Consider the following 24,645-nt stretch of genomic DNA (forward strand, 5'->3'; position numbering starts at 1 on the left):
TAGACGACACACTGTTTAAACATGTGAAGTGATCCTGTTATGGAGCCTGTAACAGGAATAAATATGTGTAAGTTAATAAATATAATTAGTATAATTCTTTATAATTAGGAAAAAACTGCCTTTTAAATTAAATGTTAATTAGGCCGCACACCTAATGATAATCGCAATTATACTGGCCTATTATGCTTATTTACTGGTTCATAATTTTACTTCGAGTGTTTCATCAGATCGTTTAACATCTGCAGACACATACTCTGGTCTTTTAAAGCCACTGTCCTGCAGGTCGAAGGTGTTCCCTTCGTTCCAACACACCTGATTCAAATGAAGCAGATCTTATAGCTAAAGTTCTACACAATGCAGAGAAAACATCTAGAACCTCCAGCTCGTCGAGCTCCTTCTGCTTCATATCTTCCTGGTTTTGCTGCAGCGCCTCTTGTCACCATCTGGATCCAGTTTTGCAGGATCTGCTCTGATTTGTTAGCAATTGTAAGCCAAATCTTTAGTATTTATTAGGAGATGTGCCAAACAGCACTTGGCATACATTACGTTTCACATAATAAAGTCAAAGTGTATCAGATAGTTCCTGAGATTAGTAATTCTAGTATGCAGGCATTAGTTGTTTGCAAAAAATATATATTTAGCTCTTTTCATGAGATTTTGGCAATTGTACAAAATCTTTCCTTTAAATGTTGCCTTTTAGTTCAAGAGCAACGTCTAAATGATTATTTCAAGTCTGAGAGAAAAGTCGAGTCTGCTGCTGTACCCTGGTGGTCTCAGTCTCATCGAACCGCGCCGCTGCAAGCATTCATTTCACACCCTACAAAAACTCTGTCAACCCATTCCACTCATTGATTGTTGTGCCATGATTCCACCCCTGTGAGCTCCTTATCTATTGTTTATTGTGCATGAAAGCGCCATAAAAGAATGCAAGGAGGCACAGATCAGAGATGAGCTGGAGTGGAGTAGGATTTTGTTTTTGTTTTGTTTTTATTGTAATAAATTAGAGGGAGCTCATCTGAGATCCTCACAATGACTCTGACGTGAAGAGAATCAGTATCTGTGACAGAAACAGCTCCAGAGAGACAAATGGGGGTTGCTTTTGTTGTCATGCTAAACACTATGCTCTTTTTTTTTTTTTTTTTTTTTTTTTTTTTTTAAATAAAAAAAAAACAAAAAACACTGAGATGTTTCACAGGTATATGATTCCTTTCATGTTCAGTTTGTTCCACTTGTGCTGCCAGCTCGCTGATGGATTCGGATTAATGGCTGATTAACTTGTGCGAGGTGTCTCAGTATGCTGAAGCTTCAGGCAAAGCCAGACTTGATAACAATTATCCGATCGGGTGGGATGCTCAAACATTTTTGGGATAAATCTCAAGTCTCCACATGCTTTTGGAAGCAACATATCCCTGCTTACAAGCTTTTCTGTGCAGAATTACCATCCTCTGAGCATGAGCCGTCACTGCTTTTGTATCCTACCAACAGGGGGCAGGAGCACACCACCACTTGCTTCATTATCAGGGCCTTTTGCCCCCCCCTTTATAATTAAAGAATGGGAAGTAAGATATTTAAGTGCAGATTAGCAGACCGGCTGTTTGTTAATCTACCAGTGTTAATGTCCATGCTTTCATACAATTTGAATGACTGGTTATTAAATGAGAATAAATCAGGGCTTTTGTGGGGGTTATTCAGATTTAGATCTTTACTTTTAAGCTCAGCATCTCTACAAAACCTCCCCTGGAAGAAAGCAGAGTGCCGAAGCGTTAACTTGCTTTTCTAAGGAGGATAATAAACACGCCAAAGTGACACAAAAATCCACCGATGTAACTATTGACCTTTTCAGACAGTCAAGAAAATCAGCTTCAAATTATGTGAGCTGAGCCACAAAGACATGATGGCTGCTGACATTTGCTTGAGAGTGAAATTCGAGCCAGTCGACTTGACCGGAAACGCCACTGGTGCCCCCTTTGAGAAATTGTGAAGAGTTCCTGCTTACAGAAAAAAAAAAAACAAAAACAGCACCTGCTACTGTAAATTAAAGTCTAGACACCTTTAACTTCAGGATTTGATAAAAATAGTCTTTGACACATAAAGAAACTCAAAACTTTCTGGCTTGTTTAGATAATTTAAGAAACACAGAATTGCGTTCTCTATAATTACCAGAAACCAAACATTACTACAGTCATATAGATAAAAACTGGCCGTTTTGACCCCAAGACCTTAGAACATACCATAATGCTTTAATATAAAACTAACTTTACACTCTACATTAGTTTTACTGTAACTTCTATGAGGGAGCATGCCAAAAAAACAACTGAACCACTTCAATCCAGATCCAAACCAGGAGAAGCCAAACTGCAAGAAGCAACATTTGGTCATTTAGGTGCGGTGCTGTTGTTGGAAGGCAAAGACCAGTCCGACTGTGGTGATGAGTCACATGAGAATGACGTGTCGGAGCAATCCCCATGGAAGACCTGTAGTGCTGACGCCAGATAGATGGGGAGTATTGCTGCGTGGCTAAACTCATTCTCACATACACCTTCTTCCAGCAGGAGACATGGCAATTCTGGCCCCAAAATAAAAAAAAAAAAAGCAAACAAAATACAGGCATGATGTCATTCTCAACCTCTCTAATTCTTTTGCCATGAATTACTGAGATGGTGCAGGGAGCCAAGAGACAGTGTTGCAATTTCCTGAACAAATGTCCCACTGTCCAATGATGATAAATGCAGCATCTCATGGTAATAATTATGTTAAGTATGAGCACTGTGTCAACAATCACAGGTCAGGCAGAAGGTCAAACACTGTCATTTTTGTTGTTGTAAATCGTAGACGGAAATGTCTGAACGGAGGCTTGATCGGAGAAGCAAGACTCCCACACAGCCGACTTTGCCCTTAACAAATCAGTCGTGCATCATTACGGCTGGTAACACAAACCTGTTTATTTACAGTCATTTCACATTGGCATATGCTTGTGTAGGTGAAGGGAAGATATGATTGCTGCCTGATTTGACAGGAGTAAATTCAGGCACAGCGCACGTCTGCATGAAACCCGAGCAATTATGCAGTATACAACTCATAAAATATGTATAAATCTGCCCTGACCGCATGTCAAAGTACATTCAGTCAGTAAATAAATAACAAAAGGAAAAAAAAAAAAAAAACAGTCTACAGAAATGAAAAACGATATGTTGCGTCCAGATGCTTCAGGGTACAATAAAACAAATTAGTCACTCACACACGCACACACACACACACACACACACACACACACACACACACAAAGCAGCATTGCATAGTTTTAAACCAAGTCCTAAACCAGAGCTTTCCAACAGGTCAGGGAATCGACTGCGAGCAGGACGATGATGAAAGAGACTTGAAGATGTCCAGTCCCCCTGTTACAGTCAACATGGTCTTTGCTCTATAGTTTAACACACTTTCAAGGTCTGCAGTCCAGGTTTTGCTGTTTCATTTAGTCACCAACAGTCTGTTTATTCAGTTTCTTGTAAAAGTGATGTGATTTTCATCCTACAACTCTGTAAGGGTGGCCATAAAGTGATCAGCCAAGCAGGAGTGCACGATCCATGGCAGCTAAGACGGCGACTGCTAGCCAATAAACACGGAAGTAAACAACAATGTGTTTAAAATACTGAAGGAGTTTTATGAGGAAGGAAATGAACCCAAAGTTGAGGCGGAGGATACAGACAATGCTCTCATTGCATTCATAAATTCTATTTGCTACCAAACTCCACAACACGGTGTGAAAGTACAGATAATATGCCTGTAAAATAAATCCCACCCTCAATCATTTAATAAGTATTTATACATATATAGATAAGTTAATATAGTTAATTAGTTCATTAAGACTTTATTCCAGTGAAGATAAATTTCCTTAATGCCCCATTTATTTTATTATTCCACACTGATTTCCCCAGCTCCATTTATTTCCATTTATTATGATGAAATAAAGAGGACAGCTTGTGGCAGTCATGAAATTGATCCAAATTAGAATAAAAGTAATAACAGGTGTTGATGCCTTTAAATCAGTCTGATAACCACAATCCTGTCATCCTTCATTGTGAAAATTAAAAGAACAGGAAAATTAATTTGGCATGAAAAAAGCAAAGTCATGTAAAGCTAATAAAGTTAACTTTTTTTTTTTTTTTTAATTAGCTCATTTTGTTGTATAAAACTTACATCTATTGAACTTTACCCTCTTACCTATGAACGTGTTCTTGCTTCATTTACTCCTGGATGCATTTTATTCATTTTAAATATCAGGTTAAATGGTCTCATATACCTGAAGACCTTGACGTCTTCCCGTCATTTTCTGTGTTATGGAAACATCAGCATCGGAGAACTGTGACCACCATCTAGTTTGTCATTTAATCATTTCTACTTACACGTTGACTCATCGTGGGCTTCATGTGTTTACAGTCCTTTCACAAAGAGAAAAATAAACTGCAATGGTAAAATGATCATCTTTGGAACTGGAAAGCAAGTGTTGCATTTGCACAATAACTCTGAGTAAAGTCATGAAACTATTTTAAAATGTGTGTGTCCCAGGTCTTTTTTTTTTTTTTTTAAATTGTGCAGGCGCATTTGGTGTGTGGGTTTGCAGAACTGGACATCCTGCTCGCTGGACTGCAACCTTAAATTATGGCTGCACTGAAAAGAAACTATAAAACATTATAACAACAGTGGGGAAAAAGGCAGCTTCCAAAATCAATCCAAAAGGTTCATAAATGATTCAGGCAGCAGCAGTTTGATCCGTATCCAAACTTAAGATCAGTCCATCGATGCTGGGCTGACTGTGGTGTCTTTTTTTATTTTCTTTCCTGAACTGGGATGCTTGTGTCCACTTAGTTCTTTAAATCAGTCCGTATTTCCAGGACATGTCCAGGGTACCTAACTAAATGTCCATTTGTTCTTCGTGTTTAGCACTTTTGTCAGACATTGTAGTCTGGCGCTTTGCCCAGCGGTTGCCTCAGTCTGATTTGCAGGGTCATGAAGGCCCCCACGGCCACATGGAAGAGGATTTGCCACATATTCCTTAGTTCATACAGATACATGTTGGACAAACAGATGAGTGCAAATGCCAGGAAGGACTTACTGTTCCTCCAGACAGAGAAGTAGGAAAACAGGTAGCACTGAAAGAAGAATAGCAAAGAAGTATTGAAATCCTGCACACACACACACCACCATCTATATCCACTGGTACTACAGCTTAAAAAAAAAACCATCAGATGACCATTTTTCACATCTATTTAGCCAATTTGTTTGTTTTCATTTAGCGTCAGAAGCTGCAGAAAAGGAGCTGATGAAAACATTGTCTAAAGAAGATTCTGACCTGAAAGGCACCGAGCTTTGGCAAATGTTTGATTAACTGACAAGGCTGCTGAGCTGTAAAGTGCAGAGCTGTTAGTCAGCCAGGAACGGGCTGCCCTTACCGCAGACTATCACTTACCTGATACAGACAGGCCGCTGTGCCGAGGAAGAAGGCAATCACATAATTAAAGTCTTCATCATCATTCTGAAGAAGAAAGGGTGCAGAGAGAAGGCTTAGCTTTTTTTTTTTTTTTAGCACACGTTGTTGACAAGTCATCATGAAACCGATACAAGAACATTCTCAAGGTCTTATTCATATTTTTTATCCTCTTTTTCAATTAAATCCATTTTAAACTATTTGCAAGTTTCCTCGATGAAGGTCAATGAGATGCGGAATATGAGCATTTAGAAAATTTAGTTATCTTAAGTATCTTATTTGGAGGTCAAACCAAAACAAGCACACGTATAATGTCAGTGATAATTTAATAACATTGATACAGGATGTCATTACCGAGCAAGGACTTTGGCTAGAAACATTATTTATTTGCAGATATATGTATTTTAAGTGTAATTAGATGTACTTTTCATTAAGCGTCCACTCGTTTGATCTTAGCACCGTAGGTGCATTAAAAAGGTAATTAAAAATTGTAGCGTGCTGGAGAGGAAACAATCATTGGGTCACTGAAGAAACGTGGATGTGTAAAAGCACAAGTGAGCAGAATGAACCAGTTTCTGAGTTAAAAACTGGTCTTATTTGCCTTCCGACTATGTTGTTTCCTCCATTTGTTTTGACAGCAGAGTCTGTTTGAACGGCATCTCCAATAAATCCTCACCTGTAATATACTCTCTATAGCATGGACCCCGCGCAGCAGGTTCAACCCTCCACAGAGGATGCTGAGGACACAGGATACAATGCCTGGGAGAGTCACTGGTTCCAGCATCTGCATGGGAGCTGGGAAAACACAGAATCATGGGTTGTTAATGCTTCATTGTATTAAGACACTTTATGAAGTGGAATTTTTACATAACCACACACACACACACACAGATTTTGATCTTTAGGTATAAGCTCCCTTAAAAAGCATTTATAAGCCATGCACACACTTTTAGAGCATCTAAATTCCAAGATGTCCTGGCACAGGAAAGAAGAGATGTTTCATCTTTTATCAGATTAGATAACTTCACCCCTCAGAACAAAATAATTTATGTTCTCGCAAAACAGAGACTGACAAAGTCCACGGAGCGTAAACCAAGCATGGAGAGGTGCTCTGCAGAATGTCCTGACCTGAGGTGGAGCCAGCTGAGATGTGACAGAACACTGAAAAGAGTTGTTCATAGAACATCGAAAGTTAGGGGGCTTCAAGAAAGACTAAACAACTGAGCAAAGGAAGATCTGATCGTCAAGCACATGGTGTTTTATTTTCCTCTTTGTTAGCTACATGAATGTGTTGTTTCAAAGTATGCAACTGTCATTTTTTATGATACATATTATCTTAATCAATTCTGGAAAACGTAACCAAACACGTCGCTGCTGATAAGGCAATGACAATAAACAGATTGGGATTTGATAGGATACTATAAGAAAGACAATATATTGCAGTTTTTCTTTACTAGTAGTAAACACTGAACACTGTTGCATGCTTGACATCAACTTACTGAAAAAGAACAGAGGATCTACATTTCACTGCAGAATAAATAGAAACAATGGAAAAAAATGAAAATCTGCCTCATCAGTAAAGATCACTTGTTTTGAAAGGTGTTTTTGAATATCATTATAATGTTGTCACACAAAATATTGCAATATTTCAATATATCAATAATGTAGTATAAAAAAAAGAGTGATTATGTTAAAGCCATAATTGTCAGCGAGGGGGCTACTAATGTAGAATACCACTGTAACATGATGGAGGGAGCTAAGGAGGGGGTTCTCATTACATATCAGGGTAAAATGTGTATAATAAAACTTCAGAAATCATGACTCACCCACTATTATTACCAGTTTCTTTAGAGACAGATTCTCTAGTTGCTGAATGGTTACAGATAGGGATGCACCGATACTGATATCAGTATTGATATCGGCTCAATAACAAGCGTGTGTACTCGTACTTGGTGTTAATAAAAGTGTACCGATACCTGATACCACACTAGTCAAGCTAACGCAGATGTGTTTGATGACGTGCTTCGGACATGTTTTAAAAGAAATAAATGCCTTGAATGTTAAAATGTGACATTTTTGTTGCACTAAAAGCTAGATCTTTGTTTCAAAACCACACATTTATAGTTGTATTTAGATAAAATGTACCAAAGAAAAATAAAACTTGTTGAAACTGTTAGATCTGTAATGTTATTATATTTGTATTGGTGAGGTAACTTCAGAAAGGATGGGTCATTTATTACAACCTCATGAAATCTTACACAGTAATAACAGCAATAATAACCATCGTCACAATAATGTTCACATAAACGGATTTGGTATCAGCAGATATTCATATTTCAGATATCGGTATCGGATTGAAACTCCCAAAAAGACGATCGGTGCATCCCTAGTTACAGATGGAAAACATTTACTTTTATTTATCTGTTAAATGTCCTGCAAGAAAAATCCATCAATAAGCAAAAGGTTACAACAGAAAAGTGTTTCTAGTCCTATCAGACGGTCAGTTGTTTTCATCAACACCAGAATAATTCTTAAGAATCTGCTAATGTGGAAAAGTCAGTCTTCACTTATGCATCAATCAGGATATTTATTCATGGATATGTAATTGTGTGGATATATATATATATATATATATATATATATATATATATATATATATATATATATATATATATATATATATATAGTAGAAGTATCCATGAGCCAAACAGGTAAATAAAAACAACATACATGTCCATGAAACTTGCACTCTGCCCTTTTGAAACATGTCTGGAAAATGTGCAAACAGCTTCTGTGTTTAGTCGCAGCTCCAGTTCTACCTACCAATGTCCTTGTATCTTGAGGTTGTGTGTACTGAGAATCCATTGATAGCTTGCAGGTCCTCAGGGGAAAGCTGATAGGGCGGACGCAGCTTGATCTCTGTCTGCATGTCAGCCAGGTTGATCTTGGTGGACAGAGAACGAGGAGTGTTGTAACGCTGTTTAGCCTTCTGGATGAAGGTGTCTGGGGAGGGACAGTCAGCACAGCAACTTGACTCAGAGTGAAATTCTTCTTGGATACTTGGCTATCATCATTGAAAAGGTACAATACAAGTCAAGAGTTTGGACATGTTTTCAATAGCAAAGTGTCCAAACTTTTGACTGGTACTGTAGCATATTTAAAAGCTTATTTCTTTGTTTGCAAATCGTTGTAGCTGCACAAACGGCAGCAGGAGCAGCATGTGTTTAGTAAATATCATCTTCTTGGTTTGCCACTTGGAAGAGACTGAGTCGCTCTGTATTGCACATATAGAGCTCTCCAGTCTGGCGTGCCAGGCTAGCAAAACTAATCTAGTTGAATCCAATATTACAAATAAAACAGCTGGAAATAGCCATGCCAATCCCACTTTAAACAACTAGTGTAATTGCTCATCATTATACACTTGAACAAACTGTTAGACTCCACAGGACTTACCAAATTCTATGAATGAATACGGCCGAATGGCGCTGCTGATGCGTTTGGTGTCATAGGTGACAATGAACTCTTTCTGCAGCTCATCCAGGAAACAGAAGGCCAGCACGTTGGGGTAATTCTCTGTGCACACCATCAGGTATCCAACACCCAGTGAGCTTGTGAAACTAAAAACCACACACATGCACACAAAAACTGCTTTCAATTCACTGCACAGCTTTGTTCTCTGGTAAGAAACCTAAAATCTCAGTCAGGCAGAGCTATAAATGCTAATAAAACAATTCTGATTCTGCTGGTTGCTGCTCTGATGACAAAGCAAACACCTTTTCAGCACAGCTGTGCTTTTAAACAAAAAGGAACTACACCTATGCACTATTTATAGAAATATTTTAATTATTCAGCAGAACGCTTAAAATGTCCCAAAGTTTCCAGATAAATAGAATTTCACATCATCTCCACAGCTTAGAGCAGTTATGGGGGGAGACTTATCACAATAAAATGTAAGAGGATGTGGAACACACAGCAATGAACAGTAGAGGCAGATCTGATCATTATTTTCAATACTAAAGAATCAAGATGTATCTGATAAAAGAATTTCACTGTGAAGCTGCAGTCTCAGAAAGAAGGTCCTCAGTTCAGCTACATCTTGTGTTAAACTGTCTAGATTTAAGAAATAATGGCTTACGGTGTTGTCTGAACATTATGAAATAGTCTTCTCACTGTAGTAATTCTTGTGGCCTCAGACTGTAAAGGACAGAAATGACTCCTATTCAGTCTGCAGCTTGCAAGCGTATCACTGGACCAACAGAGACCAACGAGACAACCGACCACCCTGACTTATGCTCTCTACTAGGGTGAATTTATGCATGTGACATGGGTATAAGGCAAGGGTTTACAGAAAGAACCCATGTATACAAAAGCAGAAAACGCACACTCCAGTTCGAAGCAGAAACATCCTGGACAACCCGACCCAACACACCACTGTGCAGCCTAACCTTTATGCAGTTTGCTAAATAGGACATTACAAGTGGATATTTCATAACAAACACTCCACTACAGTCTATTTTCAACATTTCCACCACAAACAATTTTATTAGTTTTTGCTGAATTATTTCCAAAACAATTGTTTATGTTAACTGCAAACAAAAACTATGTCAGTATATTTAATTCATCACATGTATGATCACTTATGTGAGGTCTAATACTGAGCCCTGGAGAACAACACAACCTATCGGGATGTAAGATGATTTATTGTCTGAATTGTACACACTATCACTTCCAGTCCACTACTATATCTATTATATCTTATTTGATTATAAAAAGGCTGTGAGCAATTGTATCAAATATCTATTCTAAAACCAATAAACACTTCTGTGGCCTCGCTATGGTCTGGTTCTGATGTACGGTAATGTCTCGTGGAAATTAAGTGTCAAAAATCCAAATCATTTGTTCTAATAAAACAATTTGTTTTAAAAAAGATGTGTAGCTCCTTTAAAAGAATACATTTCCTCATGGTATTAGAAACCGTTATAACATCAACACTAGTCTGTAATTACAGAAGCTGTATCCATCCCAGCTTTTTGTAATGTGGATTTTCAATTTGTGTTCGAAAATAGTTCAATGGAAAACCAGACACTTTAAACACCACAGAAATCTTTTTATGTGTGCAAAAAAAAAAAAGTTTATACAGAGGGAAATGAAATGTAAATTCAGGCAAAATGGAAACTGGTTCAGCAAAACTTCAGCAAACACAAATGGCATGCTTTACAAAAGCAAAGCTGTTAGCAGTACTCTTAATTAAAATGAGCTTTTCAAAAGCCTCCGCTTCTGATGCACACCATGATCCCTGTCACCTGGAGGTTGATTTATTCAGTTTGTTTTCCTTCATTTTTGACAAGCACTCTTTCGAGTCATCTAAATGCATCGTCAGTCCCATTTTATGCAGTTCCAGCTGAAAAACTGGTACCACCCATGACTTCTCTCAATAAACCAGCCCTCAGTGGAACAGTGGTAGCTAAGAACACACGTATAACATTTATGCAATTTAAAATAATCAAGGTATGTCTATCAGATTTATATAGTTTACATATAAAACAGCTGACGCTGCTTAAAAAATATCCATAGTAAGTTTGATTTTAAGGCTACTGAGATTATGATGGTGATTTATTGTCACACAAATAGATAGAAATTCTTTCTACTTTAATAAAGGAAAATGTAACATGACAGCCACTAAACAAGCAAGAATATCACAGATGAACTTGAGCTTTTAAATACTCTATGAATCATTCTGACCTTCACTGTCTTCACATTTTTAAAGTCATTAAAAATTGAATTAAACAAAGCTGTTGAAAAATATAGCCATTTTACTGAATGCTGATGCTGAAGTTCTTTTAAGGTCACAATCTGTGTTTAAATAGAATTAATCAGCTCTTAAAAATAGTACCTGAGTGTGTTTCAAAGACTTTTTAAAAAGTACTGGATGGGATTTAAGAAATAGCTTGACAGCTCAAATAAAACTCTGGGTGGAAATTCACTCAGATTAGAGCACTTCCTCTTTGAACAATGTCAGTAAAACGGTTTCCACTTAAAACTAACCAGTATCCACATTTATAACAGACACCTAACTTGATGACTTAGTAACAGTCTGTGTAATTATTACCGTAGTCCCTTTAATAATAAGTATAGAGTAAGACCTACTTGACATTATATGGTCCAGACTTGAGCGTGCATCGGTCAGGGAACTGACTGAGTTTCTTGGAGAGACCCTTCAGGTGCCTCTTTGTTTCTTGTAGTTCTTTGTCCTGCTCATAGTCAGTGGATGCTGAAAGAGGCAGGCCGTCCCCGACACGAACAACAGATGCAAACAACACCATCGACATCTTAGAGCCCTGGCTTTCTCTCTGAAGGCCTGCAAACACATAGAAATGAATAATAATGAAATGTGTAAGTGCTGTTGTTGATGCTATGGCTATGCTATGAAGGGGAAAAGACTCAGTATAGTGTGGAGAAAAGAATCTGGTTTTGAATGAGAGTGAAGGTAATTGTTATAATAATAATAATAATAATTGTAATAAAATGTAATAAAATTGTAATAAAATGTTATAATATAACCCATACCAGTTCAAACTATGATTTAACCAACTAGCATTCAACCTACAGAGTTTCTGAGAGATATGCATCGTTAGGCTGTTGGAAGACTGCATGCACAACTTCTGCTTTTGACTGAATATCCTAAATGCTTTGTTATGCATTGGCTGAAAGCAACACAGACAGATGCCAAAAGGCAATTAATTATTAGACTTTCACAAATCTCCTGAATTGTGCAGATGAAGTGACCTCCGTCTGTTTAAAAAATTCCACTGAATAATCAGTAATGCTAGAATTTAGAAACAAAACTAAGAACAACTAAGTACAACTTCCCCCACATGAAATTAAAACAATATAGTATAGATTCCTAATAATAATGTGACATTATGCAATTTTTATTTACTTTTATAATCATCTTAGATATAAAAGAGGGTAATTGGAAGTTAATCTATTTTTTCTTTTTTTAAAAATTTATTTATAACCTATAATTTTTGAGGTACCTTATAGCCCTACTTTATTGCAATGGCAAATTCCTGCATGCTGAAGCACTGTTCTTTAACAGCTAGCTTTTATGTCACGGCATTCACCGGTTTATCAGTGACTAAAAGGTGTCTCAAGCTTCATTGGTGGTTTAGAGATGGACTGCAATAGTAGGTCTTAATGTAAACTAAGCATGTAGTGAGAAGTCTTTTGTTTTTCCAAATATTCATTTATTTTTAAACGAATGCCTGCAATACCCTCCAAAAAAGCTTAGAGAGAGTTATGAAAACAAAAAAGTCTAAAGTTTATCCATTTGAACATTAAGAATATAGTACAATCCAAATTCTAATAAAGTTGGGACTTTGTGTAAAATGTCAATGAAAACAATACAAAATCTGCAATCCTGAATTGAATACACAAAGAAAAACAAGATAGTAAGTGTTTAGTGGCTTTCCCTCCTCAGTATCTAATATATTCTTCACAGTGTGGGTAAACAGGAATAACAATTAAAGAGGAGCAATTAGAAACTCATTAAATTATAACTCTAATGGTGTCTCCTCTGCTAAAGTAGACTACAAATTGGATAATTGTTGGTTTACTGTTATAAATCCCCCTGTGTCTTGTCATTATCCGTCTCCATTATTAATCTATTAGAGCTTCCTCTGATGGATAAATTAAAAGTTTATGCCAGAACCATGGATAGCTCCTTATCATGAATGAAGAAACGCTGAGAGGAGGTGATATGGTACAAACATGCACGGAATGAAGCTAATCAAACTTCAGAGCTAACTCCAGCTTCCAACATGATTTCTTAGTTGTAAAAGTAAAAACAGAGTGATTAACATCTACTTAGTTCAGTTAGCTTAGTGTAAACTTCACAGCCATGAACATGTTTATTTACATATGAAAATAAAGTAAAATAGCCAAACAAGTTGGTACAGTGGCAAGTTGTACACCCTAAAATTGTGGTGTAAAAATGTGGAGTTGGGGGAAAAAAGAACAGAAAAGAAAAACAATGTTTACTCGGTAGGAAAACCAAAAACCAGTAAACAAAATAACAGGTTTTGACAGCTAACATCTGTTAGCGGCTAACATTACCTCGCTCACCAGCTAATTGCTATCACTATGCAATCACACTCCTTCAAGCACGAAATTTCAAAAAGTCTAATAAAAGTCAAATGTCAATCTAACTAAAATAGTTATTTAATAAAGAAATACCTTGTAAAATAGTGTATCATCATGCAGACATATATGAAGAACAATTTTGAGGGAGCCGCAGTAGCTAGCACGTATACGTGGCTCCTTCGCTGTGCATTATGGGTAAAGACGTCGCGCTGGAACGTCACGTTTTAAAGATTTTTTTATTTAAAATTCATTAAAATAACAAAAGATACTGAAAGATTTTTCTATGATCGAGAAAAAAAAACTAAGGATAAGATAAAAAAAAATATTAACGAGACTTAGGCATGTAAGTTGAAAGGACAAGAGGGAAGAAAGTAATGATATTATTATTAGGGTCCTCGCCATACGAAGTATGGCAGGGCCCTATTGCTGTTGAAATGTTTATTATTATTATTATTATTATTATTATTATTATTATTATTATTATTATGATGATGATGATGATGATGATGATGATGATGATGATTATTGTTGTTATTAGTGTGTTTATTTCAGGTACATTCATATTAAAATACGGGGATAACAACTACCTTTTTCTTTTATAATTTTATCATTTATACGCTCATCCCTGCTTCCCTGCTTTAAAAAGTAAGAATCTGGCTGTTGCATAATGCACATAGTTAGAGATATTTCGAAGTTGCAGGGCAGACTCTTATTAAATTTTGGAAAAGCAAAAATCTTTCAACCATGAATTCCTTCATAGAGCACATGGCATTGGCATAGGATGTGCTATAGTGAAACATAATCTTTCCATACTCCAGCAAGAGCAGCCAATACAGCTGAGAGCCATGATTTATTTTGCATGCATTCTGCCACAGGGCTTATTCCAGTTTGGACATGCAGTTTGTCCTTTGCAGTTTGTGATGCTTCCAGGAAACAACCCAGGCACACATCCATATCATTTCAAATGAAGGACTGTTTCCAGAACAAATCTGGAATCTTTATGAATAAAGAGTTTTATTTATATATACCTTTGAATATAACTTTGTGATAAGCGTTCTTCCTATCCCCGGTGCATCAGCACTAAGCTCTCTTGTTACAGTTTATTTCTCTAGTCCTTTTGCAGTCATTCACAGGTTTTTATTTGCCTTCCAATGCAGTAGATAAAACAGGTTTTGCAGAAAGCAGCAGAAGCTTGTTTTGATTATTTTTTTCCATATTCTTCCCTTTAATCCAATTTTCCTAATGATTCATAGATATATTTGTAAAACCATTAAATGTAGCAGAAAGTTCTTCTAGAACAATGTCTTCTGCTGGAGCATTTGTTCAGTGTGGGAGTTGGGAATAGTTGACACATTCTTACATTATATAAATTTTCTTTAATAATGGGCCGCATCTGCAGTATATTCTCTTATTTGTATTCTATGTTAATATACACAAGCTCATCATCTTTATGACAGGGAGTTTTTTACTGTTGAAAGTCTCACTAGGATTTGACTCCATTAATTCCCATCTTGCTCCTGTTTCTACTTTCCAACTGTGGGCCAGTTAAAAGTTAGGCCCATTTTCGAGCATCTGATGTTCTGGAAAGTTTTTATTCTTTTCTTTTTAAGGTTAAAACTAAACCATGAAAAGTGAATAATGAATAAAGTGTATGCAGAGCCTGCCAAGCTTTAGTACTCCACTCAGAGCTGAAATAGGCCATTCACTGACATCAGCATTTTCTTTAGTTTTCATGTATTTCCAGTGAAAATGTGAAAGAAAAAAAACATGATTGTTGTGAGAGGAAATAAGGGGGAAAAACAAGCAGTGCAGATGTGTAGGAACCTCTTCCTTCACACATACCTAACAATATCATCCGAGCCGGCGGTGTGCCAGCTTGGGGAACCTCCTCAGTGCCCTTATGGCCTCTGTGTGTGTGTATATGTGTGAAAGTTGATGATGGATGGGTACTGCAGCTGACAGGCTGATGAATAGCAGCAAGTCTCTTTGCAGAAAGTGTCAGATGTGAGGAAAACAGTGTTGCCATTCACAGTCACACTGCCTAAACAGAGATGCAGATTCATTCACCAAATTGTAACACAGGTATTGTTATTATTTTTCTCATGGATGCTATCATGACACGTTACAGCCCAGAGTCTCAAACATATTTAGAAACAAAATGACAGCTTGTGATGAAAAAAAAGAAACTGATCAACATCTTCTATGTTGCCGATGTCATACTTTCATTCATGGTGCTCTTTATCTGTCATCATTTACATTGTGTCCCCTATAGCTGACACAGTTCATTGAAATCTTAACACAACTAATAATTTTGTTGCAACTACCTATGAACACAAAACCACATTGATAGGTGATAGTTTTCAGACTTCCTCCTTCTCCAGCACTTCTGAAATGATATAGATGCTATCAGTAATCACATGTGGGTGCAGCAATGGGGAATAAACAAAACAGCTTCCTTTACAAATTCAGTGTTTGTCCTAAATGACCCATGCACCCAAGGTGAGTTTTTGCTTGGCAAAATTCATAATGGGAAGTTTGCTTTAAGCTTCTTTGCTGCATCAGATTTGTTCTGTTCTTTAATTGATCTCTTGATAAGTTAATAGAATTACTACAGGGCTGCAGGGAGTTGCTCTGCTGCAAGCAGAAACGCTCCCATCCATCCAACTAACAGCGGAAAGGAGCCCTGGTCAGGGAGGTGACCATGAATGCAATGTGACCATCTCAGCAGCACTTCATTTATCAAACCTAGACAGGAGCTATATTTGGAGAGAATGCATATGACAGGCAGTTTGGAGCTTGCCAACAGCACTTAAGGGACTCAGAGCACATAGGAAACAGTCGTGGTTGGATTAGAGTAAACCTAACTTCTATTCCTAGCAACAACAGTGAGGCAGGGTGATGTCAAGATCTGTGGAGAGACTTAAAAATGGTAGTAAACAAACAATATTTATCCATCCTAAGGAGACTGGGACAAATGTTCTAATCTAAGCTAGTTTCAGTTTAAAAAACACTGGAATCTGAGGTTTTGACCACCTGCTATTTTAATTAGAACCCATCTTCTTGATGTCTGTGTCAGTGGCAACAGATGTCATGTGGGACAAAAGCAGAATACTAAGAGATGTAATAGCTGGAATCCTAAAAAGAAGTTAATAAATAATTGATTGGGAATGTCCGCAGCCAGCTCACTGAATGACTAATGAATGATGGAACAGTTTACCCGGCATATCTGGATTCTGTCCAATCAGAGCAAATATCTGGTTTCCATCGTCTTTTTCCTTTTTCTGTTTTCTTCCCCTGTAATTATTTAGTTTTTATACAAACTTAATTGGAAATAAACTCAGATATGAGGGAGTAAAGTATCTGAACACCCCCACTATAATTACTTATTGAAACAATACAAGTTTTATGCAAATAAATGAAATTACTGTCGTGAAAAATTAAGGAAAATCGTTTAACTCTTCCAAAAAGATATTTATGTTAATAGATTCTGAAATCTGAAATAATTCATCCTCAAAGAGGAAAGCAATAAAGTTAACATGACAAAATACAAGAGTGTACAACACAGTGAAAACACAAAATGCATGAGTGTTATATGAGCAGTGACTTCACAGAGATAAAGTACTAAACTAAAGCACACTGAGTACACACTCAGTTAGGTAAAATGGCTTCGGTGAGGATTTGATTTGATCATTTTTACTGATAATTGTGCCTAATTGCACGGATTAAATTGCAGCCCTCTCAAACAAAACTCATAAAAAAAACCTTCCAGGCATGTAAAAGTGCTTTGTCCCTCTAAAAAGCCTCCAAAGTGAAATTGGGATTGACAGGGTGCTTCTGCCTGCGCTCACAGGCATTAATCAGCCTGCTAAGGCGCAACACTGCATGCATCCCAACAACTGCACTTTATCTAAGCAGGCTGAATGATACATAGGCTGCAAACACCACAAACTTCAAAGTCAGATCCAAATCTTCAGGTGGATGCTGCAAACTTCACACATTTATCTTAGAAGTAATGGTTTATGAACTTGAACTCAGGCAGTGAAGCTGTGACGAGATTTCGGTGGAAGTCACCGTGAGCAGATTCATATTTAAGGTCCCAACTGTTTTTCTCAATAAATCCATCAGTGTCAGATCTGCTGAGTGCTGCTTGTGGTCCATTTGCTTCCCGAGACGCAGAGAAAGGAGTCAAAACCCACCAGTACTGTCCATCAGCTCAACGACCCAACTCGGACGACTTCGGTTTATTCCAGTTTCAGCTTGGTTTCTCTCCATTTAGATAGAAATATCTGCACCAAATTCAGTAGCAATAAACTTCAGCAGCTGCTGAGTCACTTCACATCACTGTCGACATATCGCTGATGCTTCAGGAAAATTCTGGGGATCATCAAAAATATTAGGATACCTCATCTGGGAATCGCGAGTGTCTGCTTCCAGAAGATGTTGACGTCTTCAGAGCAACATCTCCAACTCTGACAATGTTTAAAAAAAAAAAAACCAAAAAAAAAACCCCAACAATTTTCTGACTCCAAATACAGCAGAGATGTGTTTATTACATAAAAGCTAATGAAAAACACCTTGGATTTTGTTTTATTACTGTAAGGAGCAAAAACTGTACATATGGCTGGGCACAGAGATAAATCAACGAAGGCAACAATGACTTCTTGGTATAAAGTGTGAAAAATGCCCACACATCATGGATACCTTTGGGATAAGGGATGAAGTTAATTTTTTTTTTTTTTAAATTATAATTATTATTATTAAACAAATCTTTAATGTCTGTGTGGAAGCAACTAAACCAAAACAAAGGGACAAAGTAATGAAAGGTAATTGTTGCTCCTTGAGAGGAAAAAAAACATCTAATTACAGCAATCTGTTACCGAACACCTAAATGCACAAAGCATTCCTGGGAAAACTGTGTGTACACAATGAATTGGGAAGAAAATAAATCACAATGGATGCAGGTTATGTGTTTGCTGCCAGCCAGAACATTTGAGACACACTTGGAATGAGCTGATCATCAAGGAAAATGTTCAGATTGCTCAGTAACAATAACGCCTCCGATGCGGCTTGTTCCATATGTCACGACAACACGAAAAAAAGAACAAATAGACCCTATGGATGCGTGTGTACGACTGTGTGTTTGTGTGTTTTGGGATTAAAATGTAAACATTTTAAATTTGGTGATATAAGAATTAATTATTCAGCTGCAATGCAAAATTACATAGAAACACATTCCCTTTGACTATGTTTCGCTTTCCCTGAGAACTTTATTCATAATGACAGAAACCAAAGTTTTTGATAATGAAAGACAAGTGCAGCTACAGAAAAGATTTAAATATTAATAGAGGCTCATGAATGAATGTTGGAAAAAAAAAAAAAAAAAGGGAATGATGACATTACATTGGATCTAAAGCCATGGGAGATCAGTTTTTAAGCCAAGCAGCTCTGAGACAAAGTACGACGGAAAATGTGGACTTGCGCTAACCTGTCCAGAATGTGTAGTGTTCCAGACAACAATTAAATTATGCATTTGTTAAAGCAAACCTGGACTTCTGAAGTGCATGTAGACAGGTTAGTGTGACGACAATTGTACAAAATAAAACGTCTTAAAACTAAAGAAACACACAAATATTACAGCATGGGATCAAATCATTCCTGCATGTATGTGCTGCTTAATTAGACTCAATTAGGTCTTGCTGCTCTGCACATGCTCAAAATCCTCCATTGATATGCATTTTAATTTTTTTTTTATACAAAAACCGTTAAGTGTAAATGTACACCAAAATAGGGACATAAACAAAAGCTGCTCTCATTGATATAGTTTTCCTGTTGTCAGCGATTTGCTTCTGATTGGGACTAAGAAGAAGTCTGTTGAGACAACTTATGATTACTTAAAGCTCTTCTCTGATTAAATTCTGATTTAATAAACGCAGTGTCATCTGACAATAATCAACATTCAAGTAGTTGAAAGACGAATTCTGCTCAACTTGCAGGTACAATAACCTCCTGTAGAGAAAGTTAGAGCTGAAGACAGTCTTCCACACGCGGTCCAAAGCACTGCAACAACGGCATGCATGCTTCGCTTAATAATGCCCCTTTCTGCGCCTGTGTCATGATACATGGAGGGTTAAACCAGGGGTGTCCAGCTCCAGTCCTCGAGGGCCACAAACCTGCAGGTTTTCCATGTATCCCTGCTTCAGTACACTGAACTGAAATGAACCAGTCATCATGTAGAACTTCACTGCCTGTTGGATCCATTTAATGGAAACCAATTGTGCTGAAACAGGGATACATTGAAAACCTGCAGGACAGCGACCCTTGAAGACCAGCTTTGGACACCCCTGGGTTAAACTAACCATAGTTCGACTTAACTGAGACTATAACTAGTGGAAACATAAGAGACATCGAGCAGTCCAAACATAAAAGTCTGAAAGCCCAAAATGTGAGCTGGAGGTCAGAAATGTCTCAGCTACGTGTGAATACGACACACTGGGGGATACGAGATGGAATTTAGGATTTTTGTAGGGGATGAGTTAAAGTCTCCTGACATTTTATAATAAACATCTAGCAACCAAACTTTAGTGTCTCCCATGTTTATGCAAATAAACCCTATATCATTACTTCCAAGGCCCCTGATTTTTCCATTTCTTATTCTATTTCTGCAATTCCACATATTTTATATTCTTTAATCTTTAAGGCCACAATTTTGAAGCAAACAAAAACTTTAAGTCTAAAAATAAACCAATCATAGTAGTGCAGACCCATACACCACACTGATCCTGTGAACGACACATTTCACACAGCTACAACACCAACTGCAGCGCTTCACATTCTTCTTGACCAATTTGACGTTGTGGGTTGGATGATGAGTTGAAACTGAAACAATATTCAGAAAGCTGTATAGATTTCTGTCCATGTATTCAGGATGAGCGTTGCCCGCAGACAGTGCCGAGTTGATGAGACTGGAAAACCCTGGTGCAGCGATGGACAGTGCAATCTCCACTTTAACACCCCCCCCCCCCAGGTCAGTTACAACCTCACTTTTTATTTTATTGCATAGATACAGTATAGGGTGTAGCTTTTCACATATTCAGTCACAGTGATTGGAAAAAAAGAAGAAAAAAGAAAGAAATAATGACTTTAGTCTTTTTTCTGCCCATCAGAATATCCATGAAAAAAAAGAAAGAAAGGAGTTTCAAGTGGTTGGTCGGACTGTAAGTACTCTGTCGGCATCATTACAAACAGGATCATCGCAGTATAAAAAAATAGCCTTTCGCTGAGGTCATGAAGTCTTCCACATCAGTGCTGATAGGGCCTTTAAGGGCTCAAGGGTCATAGTGCATCGCCCTCAGAGCTCCTCCTTCCTCTTGACCACCTTTTCCTGGTCACGCCCTCTTAGGCTGCGCATGAATCCCGTGAAGCCCGTTTCCTGTGAAGAATAGGTTTATTCGAGTCAGATAAAGATGTATGTTTTGCAACTTGATGCAACTTTTGATCCCCATAAGGACTTTCTCTAATCCAGAGTCTTCTTTAAACATCACATTATGCTGGCCTGACAACACAGAGAGAGACAAGCCAAATATGTCCGCCACATTTAAGCCAACATTCTCAGTCAAAAATATCAAACCAGCTCATGTTCTCTCACAGCTAGTTGTCTAATACTACACACACTGTACGGCTGACATGTATCCCACGACCAGGCACTTTACCAGCTACTCTATTCTTCATGTACAGTTCAGTTTACATAGTACTTTTGCCCAGTTGTAGTTGTCTGTCCACAGCAGGAACATTTTAGATGTGTCCAAATACAGACTGAAAGTGATTTTTAAACAGGGAAAACAAGCCAAAAGTCCAAGTGGAAAAGTGTGCTATTATAACACTTTTATAACATTTCTACTAAGAACATATAAAGACTCTGTTATCAACTTGTAAAAGATGTACAGCTATATGTAGGGTATAATTAAGCCTGCTCAGACTACCCTCACTCCTGTCTGGAGGAAACAAAGCCTGCATTCATGCTGTTTTTGGCACAAACTAAAAGCGGGTTTCACACATCAACCAAAGCCCTGAAGTTTTCACACTTTATCTGAAACGACTGCAATGTGAACACAAACGTCTGAATCACATGAACGGAAAAACATGCAGTTTACCTATAAAGTCTGACATAAAGAACAACACAAATCTCCCAAATCTTTTTCTGCAAACTAATGAATAGCTTTCCAGCCTTCAGTTTATAACGCATACAAGTTATATAGTGATAACAGAAGTCATTATGGTTAATGCAACAGTTTCACGTGCAATCACTGATGTGTGCAACACATTGTGCCTCCTTTGTGTTTTACCTGAATCTGCTCAGGGGTATTCTTAAAATATGTCTCACAAGAACAAGCTACTGTCAGCTAAGTAGTAACTTTGGACAATCTGTTGACTGAATTCTCCAACCACCGTCTGGAGACTCATTAAGAGGTTTCTGGGTTTAACAGGAAGTTTATGTGTACTATTTGTACCGTGTTGTTCTCTTAGTATTTTAAAGTGGATCCAAGATCTGTCATTTATATTATATGTATGTTTTACAGGAGACTTATAAAACTGAAGGTGATGGAAGTGTACTTACCCCCCGATCTCCAATGTATTTTTCCACAAACTTGCCATAGTTGTAGTAGTTGAACGTTGGGTAACCCTCCACCCCCTCTTGCTTACAAAGCTCATGGTTCTGACCTTTTGTACAGTCAACAGCAGCGTACACAATCTGAACACAGAAAGCACATTTTACTGTCAGTGTGGTTAGTGACAAAGTACAATAAACATCCATATTTATTGCTATCATCATATAATTACCAGTTTTATTCTAATAAAATACAGATAGTGTTTTAATCTTGGGATTAATTATGCTACAGTGTCACTTTAGATGAAATACATATTTACATAAAACAACCTCTATAAAAGAATACAAGTTCAAAAAGAGGATTCCACTTGATTCAGCGGCTGACATTTTGCAGGGCTGACATAAAGGCTTTCCAGTTTGGCCCCTTAGTATCTGTTTGCAAAGTTTAACTAACACTTTGCAGCTTTTATGGTGGGTGGTGGACAAAAATCCCCACAACATTTTCTCCTACACAAAAACAACAAGGCAGATTTATGTTGAGTGCATCGATTAGTGACAAGCCGTCCCAATGAGGCGTAAATGTCCTCACACTGATTTTAGCTCACTCAGCGGGTCCTTTTACTCAGCTGAAATGTCACCCCCTCTCAGGGTGCCGAGAGCTGCACAATGAACTCATCACCATCCAATAATCGCTCCCTGTCTGTCTGCTCAAACTGAATCAGAAAATGATGGATATGATTTTAGAGGGAAATATATTTGATGCATTCTCTGCACATCCTCAGAGTGCCTAAAACCTTTTTGCCCATTTACAAAGTTCATGCACATGGTTTGTTTTTCATGCAGCTCTACACATTCACCTTTGTCCCAAAGCGCAAAGCTCCAACCTTTGCAAATTTGCCAATATTTTGTGTAATGGGTGCCAAAAGTGGTAATCAGAGGGGCAGGCACGGGGACATTCCTTCTCTATTGTTGGTTAATCGAGTGTCTGAAACTTAGCCTCGATTTGTTCTAGAAAAAGAGGTTAAACCATGCACAACCCAACCAGACTGAAGCAATCCAATTTTGAATAGAAATTTAGCAGACACCACTGTGAAAATCCATTTTCCTGATAAGTTCCTCCAAGGATAAGACTTAGGACAATCTGAAATACACAGAGACTACAGTAGGCAGCAGCAGATATCTGCAACAAGGATGTAGTTTAACTTGAGGCTCCATCCAGCCACTCATGCCTGAGTAATCAATCAGAGTTGCAGTGAATTGACAAGAGAAAATGAAGCTATAGAGTTGTTGTTCTTCAAAAGGTCTGCAGCCAATTCCGTTATTGATCCATGTTCGAGTGACAGAGGACCCCATATCATGCCACTGATTGGACTGCTAAATTTCAGAGGAGCATATTACTAGCTGGCTTGTTTTTAATTCACCAGCATCACACTGAGGGGAAGGATTGGCAAACTGTTCGAATGCATCAAAGTTTTTTTTTCCAATAAAAAAAACTAGCACTAAAGGCACCTATGCTTTTAGCACGTTTTCTGCATCCTGTCTCTTCTCTATGCGCTCTCCAGTCAGTAAAAGTCAGGCAGATGTTTACTCCTGTCTTATCACTTGCTCTGTCACTTTTTCCTCTTTATTTTCTTGCATTTCTTTGCTGAATTAAGAGAGAAATAACAGATGATGATGGCTCCAGGAAATTGTACAGTAAATGCCTGTTTCCCATCAAAATGAATCAGAAGCAAAGTTTTAAGGTCTGAAATGTGTGTAGTGTTGCTTTAATACATGGAAGCTGACATAAACTCTATAAAGGAAATGCAAGATAATAAGGATGATAAAGAGAAGGTGGTATTACATACCAATTTATTTATTGATATAGACTGAACAGCAAAACTAAAAATTCTCCAACATCCCTGGCTGCAGCACATCTTGGCCTTTTACAACCACCTGTTGCATGATACATGCTAAATAAAACATGAACCTGATTTGGAACAGGCTAAAAACAACAAACACAAAAAGGGGCTCATAATTACCAGTCAGTATATTTCTGTTCATTACGATGAATTTAAAAGTAGAAAAAGATGACTGACAGACAAGTCCTTAATAAATGAACTGTTCTCATTATAGTGTAAAGAGACAGCTTTGGGAAGCGATCTGTTCCAAACAACTAGCACCTATAATTCTGCTGCTCATTGGAATTCTGGGAAAAGACAAACAACTCGTTATGATCTGTGTTCACGGCTCCATCACTGTTATACAACACAATGTGGAGTTCTGCATTGTTTGCGTCTTCAAAGCCGTGGCTAAGCTTGTGTTTGTCTTTGGGAAATGAGGCAAGGGCAGCTAATAGACTCTGATCAACACCGGCTTGGTGTAATACACTGGGGCTTGGCTTGATTAATAGAGCGGATTGCCAAGTAAACAC

General features: G+C 37.7%; 2 protein-coding genes across 3 annotated transcripts in view; both read right to left on the reverse strand.

Annotated features, from left to right (window-relative positions):
- Nucleotides 1-2,968: 2,968 nt before the first annotated feature.
- sec22a (SEC22 homolog A, vesicle trafficking protein) lies at nucleotides 2,969-13,809 on the reverse strand. Of its 2 annotated transcripts, XM_079253863.1 has the most exons (8): nucleotides 13,721-13,809; nucleotides 11,633-11,843; nucleotides 8,939-9,102; nucleotides 8,309-8,488; nucleotides 6,614-6,646; nucleotides 6,162-6,280; nucleotides 5,468-5,533; nucleotides 2,969-5,150 (listed from the first exon to the last, which is right to left on the reverse strand). In XM_079253863.1, the coding sequence occupies exons 2-8, from the start codon at nucleotides 11,812-11,814 to the stop codon at nucleotides 4,950-4,952; spliced, it is 945 nt and encodes a 314-aa protein (XP_079109989.1). In that variant the 5' UTR covers nucleotides 11,815-11,843; nucleotides 13,721-13,809; the 3' UTR covers nucleotides 2,969-4,949. The 2 variants fall into 2 exon arrangements, with proteins under 2 accessions (XP_079109989.1, XP_079109990.1); XM_079253864.1 differs by lacking the exon at nucleotides 6,614-6,646.
- A 6,894-nt stretch (nucleotides 13,810-20,703) lies between these two features.
- Nucleotides 20,704-24,645, reverse strand: part of pdia5 (protein disulfide isomerase family A, member 5) — a 63,426-nt gene continuing 59,484 nt past the window's right edge. The window contains exons 16-17 of the mRNA XM_079253711.1: nucleotides 22,242-22,376; nucleotides 20,704-21,056 (exon numbers count right to left, since the gene is read on the reverse strand). Coding sequence (XP_079109837.1) covers nucleotides 20,976-21,056; nucleotides 22,242-22,376 — 216 coding nt within the window. The 3' untranslated portion in view covers nucleotides 20,704-20,975. The remainder of the gene's footprint in view (nucleotides 21,057-22,241; nucleotides 22,377-24,645) is intronic.

The sequence above is a fragment of the Telmatherina bonti genome (assembly GCF_933228915.1).
Source record: "Telmatherina bonti genome assembly, chromosome: 15".
NCBI lineage: Eukaryota > Metazoa > Chordata > Actinopteri > Atheriniformes > Telmatherinidae > Telmatherina > Telmatherina bonti.